At 42.8% G+C, this 16095-nt stretch overlaps 1 protein-coding gene and 1 non-coding gene across 2 annotated transcripts; both read left to right on the top strand.

Annotated features, from left to right (window-relative positions):
- The first annotated feature begins 384 nt into the window (after window positions 1-384).
- cyth4b (cytohesin 4b) lies at window positions 385-13408 on the top strand. Its single transcript, XM_047578829.1, has 13 exons — window positions 385-519; window positions 2870-2952; window positions 3040-3104; window positions 4332-4398; window positions 5231-5349; window positions 5529-5609; window positions 7211-7323; window positions 7534-7682; window positions 9029-9140; window positions 9382-9458; window positions 11120-11191; window positions 11274-11428; window positions 12499-13408. Exons 1-13 carry the CDS (start codon window positions 501-503, stop codon window positions 12578-12580), a joined length of 1194 nt encoding a protein of 397 aa, XP_047434785.1. The 5' UTR covers window positions 385-500; the 3' UTR covers window positions 12581-13408.
- A 2505-nt stretch (window positions 13409-15913) lies between these two features.
- Window positions 15914-15995, top strand: trnal-aag. The gene has a single exon. It is a non-coding gene; the product is annotated as a tRNA-Leu (tRNA).
- Window positions 15996-16095: the final 100 nt, after the last annotated feature.

Raw genomic sequence — 16095 nt, 5'->3', positions numbered from 1 at the left:
AAATTAAAAAGGTGCACTTTGCAATTCAAAGACAAAACTTATAACATTGTTTGTATATGTTTTTATTGTAATCTAACACTATACAGTATATTTGAGATTCATTTTTTATTCATACTCATTTTCTTATTTTATATATATTTTTTGTATTTATTATAAACTATAAGTTTTACGTCTACTTTATTATTATTATTATTATTATTATTATTATTATTATTATTATTATTATTATTACCCACTCAACCCACCCCCAAAAAGGAAATTAAAAACATAGATTGGCCCGTGTGTGATAACGGGATTTCACTCTTTTATTTTGAAAGCTCTCTCTTCGACCTTTGCAACAGATGTTAGAAGAGGATGGGCTTAAAAGAGAGCATCAGCTCACTTCAGCTGTTAATTGCACTGTGAGTCCAAGCAGCTGCACAACTTAATACCTTAACCGACTGTACGTAACTGGCTTTTGACGTTGTTTTTATTTTTTACTTTTTCTTTCTTGGATATAAATGACCAATTGCCAAATGGGTGAGTCTCGCTTTACTATCCTCTCCTTTTATTGATGTTAGATATTATAATTTTATATGTTTGCAGTGATGGAACAACTTTTTATTATGCTTAGTTTTGTGTTCTAAAACTGATATTTGATGCAATCAAAAAAAAAACAAAAAAACAAAAAAAAAAAACATATAGGGGAATTAATTATGATATTATATATATATATGTCCTGTGTTTTGTCATTTACATGCATAATTGTCAAAATGTATATTTCTGATTTGTGTATCTTGTCTAGAAAAACAGTGCATATTTGATGTTAAGTTGCACCCTAGCTGCTTGTTGTAGCAGCTGTGATGTGCAGTTTTCAGTACGCCGCTTATCACCACCTGCACCCTGTGGCGGAGCAGTGCACAGGAGGCACGGTGTCAGGCTTAAACGGGGAAGAGACGCTCGAACCCTTGTCAGGACCGCACATCACTGATAATAACACAGAAACAGAAGTTAGTTATGAGAAGTAGTTATGTTTGGTCGGCGCTGGCCGTCCGAACACTCAGGATTTAAAGTCACTCTGTTGAGTTAGCTAAGATAAAATAAGAAGAAATAATCCTTTAGTTGTATGTTTCAGGTTAAAACCAAAGCGTAAATTAAATGGAGAATGAGTGTTGTTGCCTGTCAGCAGCTTCGTTTCACAAGATGTGTGAAGGAAGGGTGGGGAAGTGGAAGTCCTGTGGTCACATTATTAACAGCAAGCACATCTCTCATATCTGTAGAGGAAGTGTTTGCATTTTTTTGTTTGTTTTTAATGTGACAACTTTGTACTCTCAAAATTTTCTTTTTCCATATGGGGATGAATCCTGAACAATCCAAGGTTCACGGTAAATACAGATAATTTATCAGCCTACTTCTCTCCAAAGTTCAACATGTGGTACGAAAACAGGCGTAGGGAAGTAGGAGAAACTTGAATAAGCCGACAACGAAGAGCATGACGTTCTTTTCGAAGGTCAGTGTTGATTGCGAGACGGTTGCAAAGGTTGGCATCCGATCGAGCTGCGTAGCGGGGGGGCGGGGGCGTCGGAGTTGTTGCTTCAGGTGGAACCACGAATGGTGGTCATTTTCTAATATATCCGGGTGGACGGCTCTCTATTAAAGACAAGATAAGAGCTAGAGTTACAGAATACATGCTTTCAGGTGACTGATCCGTTGGTTCTCAGCTTAGGCGTGGGACATCTGAATTGCTCTAAATTGTGAAGCCGGGGGAATTTACCTCGTTTGGATCCCTGGTAGTCCTTCATATGAGCTGTTAAAGCCCTCGTGACCTCTGTCCGCACTGAAGACGTGAGCTCAAAGTATGACACGCGTTCTTTTTTAAGCAATGAGCAAATTCACAGATCAGCCACAATATTAAAACCACAGGAGAAAGAGAGTGACGTTGACCATTTAGTGGCAATTCAGTGTTCTTCTGGGAAACTCATAGATACACCACCCGCCTAGAGCATATCGGACATCTCCACCCCATAGCAACGACACTCCTTGATGGCAGCCGCCACACGGAAATGATTTAGGAGCATCTCACAATCTGGCCTGGCCTCCAAGTTTACTAGATAAAAAACTGATCAAGTATCTGTGGGATGATTCACTCCCTCCCATCAACCCATAGGACCCAAAGACCACGTCCACCCACTAACATCATTCTGTCACCAGACACCACAAGACACCCTCACAAGGTCCATGTCCATTCTCTGATGAGTCACAACTGTTTTGGAGGGAGACCTACACAATATTAGGAAGGTGGTTCAGACGCATGAGGTTCATTCACTCAAATTTTAAACCTATGCTAACTGTGAGTTCAGAACCAAAGACAGTGCTTATCTCACCATCATAACTGTCTCACACTTTGTGATAAGATAGTAATAAGAACCGAGTCTTCATTGCTGCTGCAGCATCACGATGCAGTGGTGGATGGGACCAAAAGTGTTCTCCACAATTAATTCCTTTAATGTGAAAGTGGTGAGGTTAATGTTTGACTTCCATGGATTTGCATGCACCCGTTGCATGTGTGACCTTTTCAGGAAATGTATTAATACGCCGTGGTGGCAGATACCATTCACCAGAAAACCACAGCACCTGTCTCGCATGTTTTCCAGTGAAACCTCAATTCCTTTTATGCGGTGTAAATATACAGCACACATGAGGGGAATATGGAAATGATCGAATCGCTATGCAGCGTTACGGAGCTGCAAATTGAACTCACTCAGTGACTCACGCTGAAGTTGTCATTATTTTAAACAAAAATGTGCTGATGCAAGGGAAGTCGTTCGAGAAGTGGAACTCGAATTCCTGACAAAAAAGGTTGACGTGTTCGCTCCCTTGTTTCGTGCAGTTTCCTCCGATTTCACAGCCGACGAGAAGATGGAGATCGAGAACATCAAGACGTATAAGGAGGACATCCTGGATGATATCCAGGTAAGGCCCTTGGTCAGATACCGCGACAACACACACTCTTTTACTCTTCAATGATACAAATGATTCTCACTTTTCTGCCCTGTCCAGAAGCTAAAGATGGAGATAGACACCGTCATGGCGGAAATACTCAGCTTCGAGTCTGCAGAAGAAAAGTAAGTTTCACTGGGTCGGGGCGGGGGAAACCCTACTCGTATCTCATCGACCAGAATTTTCTTTTTATACACGTTCGCCTTGTTTAGGGCGCCCACTGAATGCTCCAGCTGCATAGACGCTTTAAATGTCATTTCGGGTTTCGGTTTCACGGCCGCTTTCCAATAATTGTCTCCCAGTCAGAGTGTGCACCCTTCCTAATTATCTGCTGTTTTATTTTATCGAAATAGCTCTCTCTCTATATATATATATAAAAAAGATCTTTCAAAATATTGTTGGTTCTACTGATCCGATTGAAAATACCACTTTTTTGTGGTACATGGTTGACGCTTAGCTAGTTTGCACTGCTGGGATAGCACTGATACGTCTTTGCTGAGGGGTCTCCAGAGGCTAGGATGTGCCACTGGCTACTTTGCAGTGTTTTATATGAAGGAAATTCACGAGAAAGTCTTTATCTCTCTATCTGTTTGTATCACAATGTGCTATTAGCATGGCTAATGTAGCTGTGACACACTGTGTTGTTTGCGCGTCAACTCCCACATGCCGCTTATCTTCTAGGACTCGGATGACTTGTGAGATGTGAAAGTTTGGAAGATGTGATCAAGGCGGTGGGTGTAACCAACGCATTTTCCAGACCTACCGCAGATAATCTATCACGAAGTTGGCGGAAGTTGCCGCATGGCACTCCACCGATAAACCAAAAAAGGCCCAGTCCGTAGAGGAACCATTAAGTCCGAAACAAACGTCCGAAACAAACGTCCGAAACAAACGTTATTCAGTGGATGAGTGTATTCTGATGTAAGATGTTAACAGGATGTGTCCCTTTTGATTAGAGTCACAGATCATGACTGTACAATAGTTGTTTCCCTTTTATTCTAGTTCAATGGTTGTCACGTCTCCAGAAGCCGACAGACTTTTTGTTAGTGGTTATTCATTTTTGAACCGGGTACGGTAAAGTCATTCTTACATTTGGGGAACTATATTCAATGTAAATTTTCAGTGGGTAAAATAAATTCAGCTGTAATTGGCACTCATGCATGTGCACGGAGCCGTGTGCAGCCGAGCAAGGCGCCTGTTTGGGGCCTGTTTGAGGGTGGGTGGGGGTTCAGTGCTTGCCCAAAGCACCTCAACCAAAGATGTGAAGGGAATCAAGGCGGTGACCTCACAGTCCCAAAGCTGCTTCTTGGCCCGCAAATAATTCACAATGTGCTCGTCTCTCTTCTTTTCAGCAAGACCATAGAGAAGAGCAAACAGTTCTCAAATGGGAAGAAGAAATTCAACATGGACCCCAAAAAGGTGAGCTTTGAAGTTTGTGTGCGTGTCGAGACACGAATACCAGCAGGGTGTTAAAATACTCTGCTCAGCACAAGTCTAAGTTAGATATGACCCGATTCTATTCTTGACCGTTTTCAAAGAAACTTATTACGTATCGCCAGCTGAGCTTTTTCTGCTGACAGCCTTCAGCGAGCTGCAGCCGTGTGTGGACTTCCTCTCGCACCGAAGCCTGAGAACTGACACTGATGCAGGGCTCACACCACTCTCTGTGGGTTTTTTTTTCTCTGCTGTTAGGTTAAGCTTATCAACGTTGAGAGCCTGAATGTATGCAACAACAAAGACAAAAGCAACAAAATGGCGTTGCCATGGCGGTGGTTGTTTGGAAGTGGACTAATTTAGTTTTGAGATAACTCGCAGATAAGTCGCTGTTCGGATGTTACTTCATGGTAAATTCCCTTCATGCCAGCACCGCCAGGTTACAACAAATATGGAGCAAGGGTTGTAGAATATAAATGTTGTGTGTGTGTATAAATGTGATATATTTTTAGAGATCCTTTTCCTCCCTAAGCTCTGAGGTGGAGCAGAAAGAGGAATAGAAATTTGAATTTAAGGAATTGGAATTACAGAAGCTGCAAGCTCGCTCTGGCTTACCAATTGGAAATGAGATCATCATGAAACTAAACACATTTTCGCTACTGCAGACATCTGCGTGCTAATGTTAAAGTATCTAAAAGCTATGTCATAAAACGGAAGCGTTTTAGCTACATGTGTAAATTGATAGACAAAAATATAAAATGGCCTGTGAAACCAAAAAAAAACAAAAAACAAAGCTCAACAATCTGTTTGCGTGCAGGGCATCAGTTTCTTGGTGGAGAACAAGCTCCTGGACGGAGGAGCTCAGTCCATCGCAGAGTTCCTCTACAAGGAGGAAGGACTGAATAAGACAGCCATTGGAGAATTCCTTGGAGAAAGGTGAGTGGAAGGAAACAAAAATGAATATTGACGCTAAGATGAGAAAGGAAGACAGGGAGAGACAAGGAAGAAAAAGCAAGGAGGTGAAGTGATAAGTAGCAAGATTAGTGCGGTTTCAATTCGAAAAAAAGTGCAAGTGGTTCTTCGGTTTCATTCGTCTGCAACCTCCACCCCCGCAGAGAGGAGCTCCACCTCCAGACCCTGAAGGCTTTTGTGGAGCTGCACGAGTTCTCCGATCTCAACCTGGTGCAGGCCCTCAGGTCAGATCTTTGTCTTCACCTCATGGCAATATTGGCACTTGTTTTATGTAGAGATGACAAAAAAAAGCATGACATGGTCGCGTTTTACGAGCAAAACCTTATTTTACACCGGAAACACAGCTCAATCTAAAGTTGTACACTGAAACTGTCGCATGTAGGGATTCTAGCACTTAATAAGAAAACAGGGAGTCTTTACATTGATAACGTCACGATCGTGCCTTACCACTATCTGGTAGTACAACGTGACCATGTGATCAGGCCAGATTTTCTGAATACCGATTGTACAAATTACCAGCAACCTACCTACCTGTGGTGAGTTTCCGCAAACTGTGGTGTGAGAGGGGGGCTGGTGCTCATTCAGTGTCTGCAGCTGTGGAAAGTTATAGGCGCTTCTACCTGTGGTGGAGACCGACAGACTTGTGTTACTGGTAACAACTCATTTCGCGTGCTGTCAGGACGCATTTTGTGGGTTTTGTTTTGTTACTTCGTGCCGTGTGATGTTGTTGTAAGACCGCGTACCCCATCCTTCAGCCTTCATTACGTTCACTTTGCTTGTGATTTAAAAAAAAAAAAAAAATGCATGCGAGGACATGTGCTATTTATGAGCAGCTCTTTGGTGTCAGGTAGATATATACATATACGTTTTACCACGGTACAGTGGAGGACAGATGAATTACCAAGATAAAATATATTTGTAGGTCTACACTGATCAGCCACAACATGAAAACCACTGACAGCAGAAGCGAATAACATTAGACATGTACCACCTACCTGGCCCAGACCAGACACCCCCACCACATAGCAACGACACTCCTTGGTGGTAGCAGCCATCCCCAGCAGGATGCAGGAACAACTTAGGAACTTCAGGTGTCGACCTGGTCTCCAAATTCACTAGATCCCAAACTGATCATGTGTCTGTGGGATGATCCACAGAGGCCCCTCCCCTCAACCCATAGGACTCAAAGCCCCCCCCCCCCCCCCCACTGACTGTCACCCTCAGAAGCCCCATGTCCATTCTCCAATGAGTCACAACTGTTTTGGAGGCCCAAGGGAGACCTACACGATATGGAAATACACGACAATGAGACACAAAACAAGAGTGCTCTACAAGTCAGACATGTAAAAGATGTAAAGGAGACGAGGACAGCTTCATATTTGTTGTGGTTTCCGCCTGAGACAACACCGTTGGCGTCAGAGTGATGCTATCTTGCCGTGGTTACAAATTTATATCAGAAAGTCTGCGCCACACACTCTGGGTGCCGAGAGTGAGTCATTGCAGGAGGGAAGAGACCTGAGACAGAACCGGAGGCTATTATGCTAAAGTAAGACTGTGGGGCAGGGTAAATATCACTGCTGCTTCACATAAAAGTTGCTAGCATCGGTTCTGTGAGGATTTTAGCCTAAGGTTGATGGCACGAGCGCCGTTATACAGCCTCTTACAAATTCCGGGAAAAGTTCACGAGTTCACAGAAAATAGGACTCCGCTGGCCGATCACATGTTTTCCAAGCGTCCAAATAAATACAAGGATGTGGTAGCTAAATATACAATGTGCATGGGTTGCACGCAGTGGTCTTATGTTACTGTGGTTTGTATGTGACAGACAGTTTCTGTGGAGTTTCCGTCTGCCTGGTGAGGCTCAGAAGATCGACCGTATGATGGAGGCCTTCGCCACGCGCTACTGTGACTGCAACGCTCACGTCTTCCAGTCAACTGGTTAGCTTCACCAAACTCACACTCCTCTTCTTCATGTCTTTCCTTTGTGTTTGTGTGTGTGTGACCGCATCAGCTGTGCTCTTTGCTCTCGTTTCTTCTTTTTAGCTCATCTTTGTCAGTTCATTTTTTTTTTCTTTTACGTCACCAGAAGTCTCCATGGGAATGGTTGGTTTGTGCTTCCTCTTATTCTCTTTATTCTCCCAACACCAGACACGTGCTACATCCTGTCTTTTGCCATCATCATGTTGAACACCAGCCTCCACAACCCCAACGTGAAGGACAAGACCACCCTGGAGCGTTTCATCTCCATGAACAGAGGCATCAACAACGGAGAGGACCTACCTAACGATCTGCTCTCGGTGAGGGATTCCAGCCAATCACAGTTTGCAAACTATTCACTAGCTTCATTGGTAACATAGCTCCTAGCTATAGTAAAACTTATCACATACTTATCGTAAGAATCTAAACATTAACCCTCCTACTGTACGCACACGCAAAATGAAAATCCATACATTTCAGCATACTATATGTCACTTTCACAAACAAGTTAAAAAAAAATTAATTTTTCAGAGAAGCATAAGGATTTTTATCAATCAATCAGTCAGTCAAACTGTATTTATATAGCACTTCAAAAAAAAATTAACATAAAAAAATGGGATTAAGGATGAACAAAAAGACCAAAACCAGCAACGTGTTAGTTTCACACTTAAATTTACACTTGGCCTGAAGCCCAATTATGTACAGCACAAGATATGAAAACTTTTTAGCCTTTTAAAAAGGCTAAATGTTTTCCTAAGACTGTTAGGCATGGTGGATTGAACCAGTCATTTTCCAAAAGCGAGTAGACTGTTCAGGAGACTGTTTCCAGCTGCAAGTTACATTTGGTACTGGGAGTATTTATGGCAGCACGTCTGTAGCGTTTATCTGGGACTGACTCAGTGTCGGTGTTCATTGTCACGAAGGAGCATGCTCACGCTGGCTTACTGTTCTTTGAAAAGCTGATGTTGGAAAAAGAAAAAAAAAATGATATAATGAGACACAGATAATGCTTTATAAAAAAAGAAAAAAGAAAAACAGCAATAACACATGTGTGGGTGAATATTAAGACTTGAAGGAAGCATAATGGTGATCATTATATATATATATATATGCACAATTTAGACGCCCACAACAGGGGTCGTCACAATATATATAATATATATATATATATATATATATATATATATATATATATTATATATATATATATATATATATATTATATATATATACATGTGTGTTAATAGAATAGTAATATTATAATAAATACTAGAGTATTAAAGCTGTGCCACTGCGGTGCGGTTTTGTTTAAATTGGTCATTTTAAAGACTCAAATATGAAGTCGCCATTATCACCACAGCATCTGAAACGTATACACAAAAAAATTCCAGATTGTTCTTGTTTCTAGAGAAACTAATAATAGGTTAAACTGTGACATTAAACTGCCCCAAAAAGGGGCGTTGATAGTGTTTGATGAAGAAAATGTGCGAACTCAGCCCACTGTCACTGACAACACCTAATAATGGTGTCTCAGTTTGAATGAAGGGAGGTGGATGTGCAAATAACAAAGGCATCGCCACCAAACTGGCTCACAGTTACCAATAAAATAATTTAATTGCAGAACATTTTTTGTATATTTAATCATTTCGCCTTCTCTCCCTCTCAGAAACTTTATGAAAGCATACGCAACGAGCCTTTCAAAATCCCAGAGGATGACGGGAACGATCTGACTCACACCTTCTTCAACCCCGACCGAGAAGGGTGGCTCCTTAAACTCGGTAAAAAATGTCTCTCAGACATTTCCCCGAAATGAAGGTTTTGCATATAAGACATTCACGGGGTTAAGTGTGGTTTATGCTACATAATAAATAAGCTGCCACATAAGGTGAAAAACAGGAAAGTACAGAGGAAGCGCTGATAAAATGACCCAATATTGGAAGATCGTCTTATGTGGTTGCTTGCGAGTGACACAATTGCCGTGGAAGGTTGTGACACTTTTGTCTTTCGTCTCTGTTTCAGGAGGACGGGTTAAGACGTGGAAGAGGCGATGGTTCATTCTGACTGACAACTGCCTGTATTACTTTGAGTTCACCACTGTAAGTCTCCAAGAGCAACCCTCATACAAAAGTCCCTGCATTCATTTTAGTCAACAACAACAACAAAATATCAATGCCTCAAACACACAACTTCCTGTTGTGGTCATTTGTTGGGATAATTTCTGATTTCATCTGTCAGCGGTTCAGGCTTTTCAGATAAATTCTCCACATGGCTCCTACCCTTTGTCAATCCCAACCTCCTATGTTAGTGTTTTAGTTAGACCAACAGTAGCCATGTGGGGTTTTATTCCCTTAGGATACCACTGAAAACCTGTAATTATAGAGTTTAAATGGAACATGGAGTGTCAGCTAGGGCTAACAATCATGCTAATATTGGAAGACATTAAAAATTACCTTTTTTTCAGTTTTCATGACTTGACTGTACATATTTCAGTTTTTTAAAGAAACACAATTATGCCTTTCAGTGCTTTAATCATTTTTTTCTATGGGAATGGACCTCTGCATGGTAGTGTTTCTCTAACCTAGCAACAGTAACTCAGGAAGCCTGGAATTGACAAAGGTTTATGAGCTCTATCATGCAGGTGATCCAATCTTTTGTCCCAATTTACTGTATTATTTTTGCTAGGTTAGACAAACAGCAGCCATGTAGAGGTTCATTCCCATAAAACGCCTTTGAAAACCTGTAATGATAGAGTTTAGTGGTAACATGAAAGGGAGACGGGAATTGGTAGCAACCATGCTAATATTAGCCGACATTAAAATGTACTAGTTCCTTCACCAGTTTCACTACAGTACCCAAAATATGTCGACTGAAGTTTTTTCAAATTATGGGTGTTAATGCTAACTAAGTCTACAGTTTTTAAACTTGTTTTTATGAGACTGGACCCATGCATGGTATTGTTTGTCCATCCTACCAACAGTATCATAGGTAACCGGTAGCCAACTTCCTGTGCTAGTTTTTGTTAGGCTAGGCAAACGGTAGCCATGCACGGGTCCAGTCCCTCAGGATTCCATTGAAGATCTTGATATATTATAGAGTCTAAAGGTAACATGGAGGGGAGTGGTAGCAAAGAAGCTAATATTGGTGGACAATACAGAACCCACACTGTACAAATTTCAAATTCGGAAATAAGCACAATTATGTTAAATTAACAATTAATGCTAGCTAAGGTTTTAAACACTATGGGAATGCATACCAAGCAACAGTAACACAGGACGTCACAAAGGGTTGGAGCAGACCAATCCTAAGGCTAAGAAAGGGTCAAGTGGGGATAATGTAAACACTTCAACATTTCAACATATTAAATGAGAATTTAGGTATTGACGAGCCCTACCATGCACTAGGTGATAATCATACCGCATGACTGGGCTTCTGCATCTGATATGCTGTATTCTGCAACATTAAGCAACACTGTAGCTTAATGGCTTTTTAATCTCGAAAATGCATGATCACAACCTCAGTGAGTGCACATGACATTACTTGGACCTTGAAAAGCAACATGCGTTTTCATGTGCAGTAAAGGTTTGGATTGTAAGGATTGTAATATTCCGTGCCATGACGCCGTATCCCTTCTGCTTCCCTTTTTTTTTTGTTGTTGTTGTTGTTGACACCAGTGGCATTTTTATTCTCAGCTCTTCCTTCTTCCTATCCTCTGGGTACATCACCTGACTCACCCCACTTCTTTTTAATCTGTCTGCAGGATAAGGAGCCCAGAGGCATCATCCCTCTAGAGAATCTCTGCGTGCGAGAGGTGCCATATCCTCGCAAACCGGTAAGTAAGATCCAGTCAGCTGCGTCACCTGTAAACGTGTTTCGGTGAACCGAGTGTCACGCCGATGTCTGGTGTCGTCTAGTACTGTCTGGAGCTGTACAACCCCAACAGCCGAGGGCAGAAGATCAAAGCGTGTAAAACGGAGACCGACGGCAGGGTGGTGGAAGGGAAGCACCAGTCCTACACCATCTGCGCCGCCAGCGCCGAAGAGAGAGACTCCTGGATCGAGGCAATCAGGTTGGTCAACGCAGGAATGCACACAAACGTGCAGATCTTCATAAACACACAAACAGAACACATCAAAATACATGTCTTACACGTCCACGTACATTCCTCCGGGGAGTAAAACGTTATCACTACGCTTTTAGCTTTGTTTTTGGTCTCCACCATCTTCTGAGATACAGGGAGAATAAATATATATTTGCCTGCTACTGGCCTCTTGGATGCACCAATCAGCCACAACATTATGACCACTCACAGGAGAAGTAAATTCAGTGTTCTGCCCGTAAACTTTTGGCCCTGGCATTCATTGGTTTGGATGTTACTTAGACGGGTACCAACCACCTAGACCAGACCAGGTACCCCCACCCCATAGCAATGACTACTACCAGTACCAACTGTTTTGGAGGCACAAGGGAGACTTACACAATGACTGGACCGTGGTTTTGTGTTGTGGCGGGTGGGTATATGTCGCACACAATGACTTTACGAAACTCATCTTTTGAAATGATACTGATGGTGTTGAGAGTCATTAAGGGAGTAGACTACTGGCTGCAAAAGCCACAACAGTGAACTGAAAGGAGATAAACTGTAGGAAGTGCAGACACACGGTGGGTGAGCGCTGAGAACACGGTTCAGGGCTCCAACAGTCAAACGTTGACGATAATGTTACTGTTTCAGTCAAAAACCCCAAATGAAAACCAGTGCAGTGGGCAATGGAGAACTGGTTCGTGAATGGTTTTGCAAAGCTACATTTGGTTTGATGGACTTCATGTTGAGTGAAATATCTTATTGAAAGGGGAGGAAACTACCAAGGCTCTGCAAATAAATCTATTACACACATCCTTTAACAATAAGATGCTAAAAGCTGCCAGGTGAACACTATAGTGTCCGCCATCTTTGGCTGGTTTTGCCTGACCTACATTCTCTGTAAAATTAGAAAAAAAGAAGAGGTGCCCACAAAGCGTATAAATAGACCTACAGACCCGGCCACACAAGCACACGCAGATGCACAATCAGACACCTGCACACAAAAAACATAAACATTGCTCTTGCAGCCTAATGACACACATCTTTACTTCAAACAGGGCGAGCATCACCAAGGACCCCTTCTACGACTTGGTCTCGGTGCGTAAGAAGAAGGTGATAAACCAGACCCCTCAGGACTGAGCAGTGCGGCGCTCTGCCACGCGGACTCCAAAGCTACTGCACAACCGTGGGGTTCTGCCGCCTCTTTAAGTTGTCTTTGACTTCCTGCAACACAACCAAGTGAGGAGGCCCCCAGAGACCCGGACAGAGACACGCGCTGGCGGGGAGGGGGGGGGTCGCCTTTTCTAAAAGGAGGACTTCTCTTTCCACTTCTCTTTTCACGGGCTGAGAAAAACACGGTGCCAACACCGAAAAAGCCAGTGACTCATTTCTGTTGCCCTCAGCCTCAAGCCTCAGAAGCCTTTAACATATTGTGGGCTGTTTACATGTTTCTGCAGTGGCTGTTTATTTGTGCACTTTCTTCTCTCAGCTCAGGAAGATAAATGAAGCTTGTGATGGCTCAGCTGAATGCTACAAAAAAAAAAAAAAACAACAAAAAAAAGGCGCGTACTCCTTTCACGGCTTCGTGACTGTTCTCATAAGGCTCGAAAATGGACACTGACAAACAAGGAAATGCTAACCGGCTTCACACGTGTCCAGAGGGCGACCGTCAGCTCCGTCACGTTGAGTGTCATGTATGGTTGACGTTTATGTACATATGTCTCAGAAAATATATTGTCTTTCAGTTGTTTGTACTTTATAAAGTGACATTTTTGAATTTCACTTAGTGGAAAGCACAGTGCAATATGTGCAATGTACATTGAATCCTCCTTATTGTGACTTTATTATAAACTGTAACGATTACACTGTAACTACCGCAGACCGTACCTTATAGATGATCTCACTGTAAATGTCGTATTTCTCATGTGATTCGCGAATAATTATTTAATAAAAAAAAAAAAAAAACAACTCTTGTTCACACGTAGAGGCTGGATCCTGTTTTTAAGGTTCAAGGAGCGAATCGACAGCTGTGTTTTCAGCTGAATGCACTCTGAAGCCATCCGGCCACACCCCACTTCCTCATATTTACTACCTCCCTGTGTGAGTGTGTGCGTTCGCGTGTTGACACGATCGGTTCGAATCCTTGCGTGTACCTCTGGGGTGAAACACCTTTACCGCATTTGCGGTTCGGCGTGATATCACAAACGGAAGGAGCCTTATAATAGCTCCTTAGTCAAATCAACACAGGCCGTGCACATCCTCTTCGACAAATTTCCGCGTATGTAAAGTAAACACCACGAGCAGGCGGTTCTCTGTGTGGCTAAGTTTTTTTTGAATGATAAACACGACTTTCCAGCAGATGTGAATTTGGTCATTTGAGTATAAAACTGATCTAAATCTAACTTTTGTGGCTGCACGTCTGGCTCGCAGCGATCTGAGGGGGCAGCCCAGACAGATGTGGAGCAGTAGTTAGAGTAGCACCTTTGGGACATGAAGGTTTAAAGGTTGGCGTCACCTGCATCCGTAGACTGAAGGCGCCCAAACCCCAAACTGCTGTGAATGAATGAATGCATGGGTCAAACGCAGACGAATAACATCCTCAGGTGGAATCCATGCAGTAAAACTTATTGATTGAATGAAAACGTATTAACTGTAAAAAAAAAAACGTAATTATTAGATGTGATCGATGTTGACTGCATTGCACTTTTTTTAATTTTTAATTTTTAACACATCACAATTGACTTTACGTTCTGTATTTATTATCCTAATGCTCTGTGTACTTTGTTTTGAATCTCCTAAAACTTTGGACTCTTCCTCTTCTTACTGGTGGATTCCCTTTGTATGTTTTAAGCTGCGTTAATTCACCTGCAGCTTGTTTCATTGTGTAATTATAGGCGCGCTGTCTCCAAAGTCTTTTGCATCATCTGTATTGTGTCGTTTGCCTCTGCAGGGTGTCTCATTCTTGCGCTGCTGCCACTGCTGCCTGCGCTGTTTGCACCGTTTGCACTTTATACTCAGTCCCGTGTGTTTTCAAGCGGCTCTGTCGTCCCGTGCGAACGTCCTCTCACCTCGCTGCACCTGCTGTGTGTGTTCGAAATGACAATGAAAACCTCTTTGGCTTGAGTTTGGAAATCCGCCGTGACACAGCCGCACTCACACGAGGCCTCTTGATTTCGATTCTGTGGGGCAGGTTGTCAACAATGCAATGCGGGTGCCTCAGCTCGGATTGTTTTTTTTTTAATTACACCTGTGCAAGTGTTCTGTGAAATCAGTTCATCGCAGCATCTCAGGGTGAACATTAAGAGGAGGGTGTCACAGGAAATAAATGCCTGTCAGTAAAATTAGTCTATAAATTAGTGCGAGAACACCTCTTCCTGCTGCAGCTCTGGCTTCCTGTTTCGCAACTGCACCACATCCCACTCGCAAAACCTCCCCTTTGTCACACCAACACCCTCAACTCAGCCCTCAGTTCCCATCAGGCCCCTGCTTCCTCTCTCTGACATCTGAGCAGCGGGTAAACAGCCAGAAAAGAGAAGCAGAGGGGCAGCTAGCGGCCGGCTTTGCAAAGTGCAGCCGGGGTTTAGTCGCCGAAATGCAGCATGAGGAGAGCTCACTCAAAGTGATGGCTCACGTGCTAAGGCGCAGCACCGGGGATCGAATCCGGCCCTCGGCATGAATTTCCATGCGGAAATCTCATAGAAGACTGATTTGTCCACTGCTGCAGTAAGAGAAGTGGACAGAAGGACTAAACAGCAAACGCCAATGTGCCCAAATTCCACTTAATTGTCTTAAGAAACGAAGGAAAGTTTATTAAATATAAGCATTTTCCTAATTTACTTGCTTTTGTTTGCATTAACGCAACTGGAAAATATCTTGAGTTGTCATTCATTCGCGATCACAATGTTATTATCTCACTGGACTGTATGTGGTGCCCAAACTGAAATGCGTTTGACACCCCTGCGCTAAGGCCTTACACAGGATTTCACACCACCTACACCTAGGCCTTCTCTCATTCAATCCATGTTGTTTTTTCGGACACTCCTTCATACGTTTTTTTTTTTTACCGTATTACTGTGTTTTTTTTGTTGTTTTTTTTTTGGGCTGACACTCCTTCATTTTTTACTGTTTTACTGTTTTTTTGGGCAACAAATGAAGTGTCCACGTCCGACCAGCATACAACCGTCCTCGGGTGGAGGCAGGGTACACAGGCCTTCGAGTCTATCGTGGTCTCACACGGCGAGACGAGAGATTCACACTCCTCCACATCTGCGGCCAAATTTAGAATCACCAGTGAACCTAATGAGCACGTCTTCGGGTGGTGGGAGGAAGACAGAAAGGCCCCAGTCGGCCAGTGGAATCCAACCCCAAACGGTCTTGATTTGTGAGGCTAAAACCCACACACCATTGTGACACAAAAATGACACAATTTCTCTTACCATTTTCTAGTAAATTTTGTAGCTGGATGGTATTGGAGGTAGTGTGGCCGAGTGGTCTAAGGCGCTGGATTAAGGCTCCAGTCTCTCAGGAGGCGTGGGTTCAAATCCCACCACTGCCATTTAAAGTTAAGAGGGAGCCCAGGGAACTATCAGATGTGTTTCTGGATGCAGAAAACAGTTTATTGTATGACTGAGTTGAAGGTTGATGAAGCAGCTCTG

This window comes from Mugil cephalus, chromosome 2 (genome assembly GCF_022458985.1).
Source record: "Mugil cephalus isolate CIBA_MC_2020 chromosome 2, CIBA_Mcephalus_1.1, whole genome shotgun sequence".
Taxonomy (NCBI): domain Eukaryota; kingdom Metazoa; phylum Chordata; class Actinopteri; order Mugiliformes; family Mugilidae; genus Mugil; species Mugil cephalus.
Note: the sequence above shows the minus strand (reverse complement) of the source record. Positions and strands in the feature narration are given on the sequence as shown.

Coding starts and splice junctions, on each gene's coding strand:
- cyth4b (XM_047578829.1), top strand. Junction 7,683..9,028: donor TACCTAACGATCTGCTCTCG/GTGAGGGATTCC, acceptor TCTCCCTCTCAG/AAACTTTATGAAAGCATACG. Junction 11,429..12,498: donor TCCTGGATCGAGGCAATCAG/GTTGGTCAACGC, acceptor TACTTCAAACAG/GGCGAGCATCACCAAGGACC.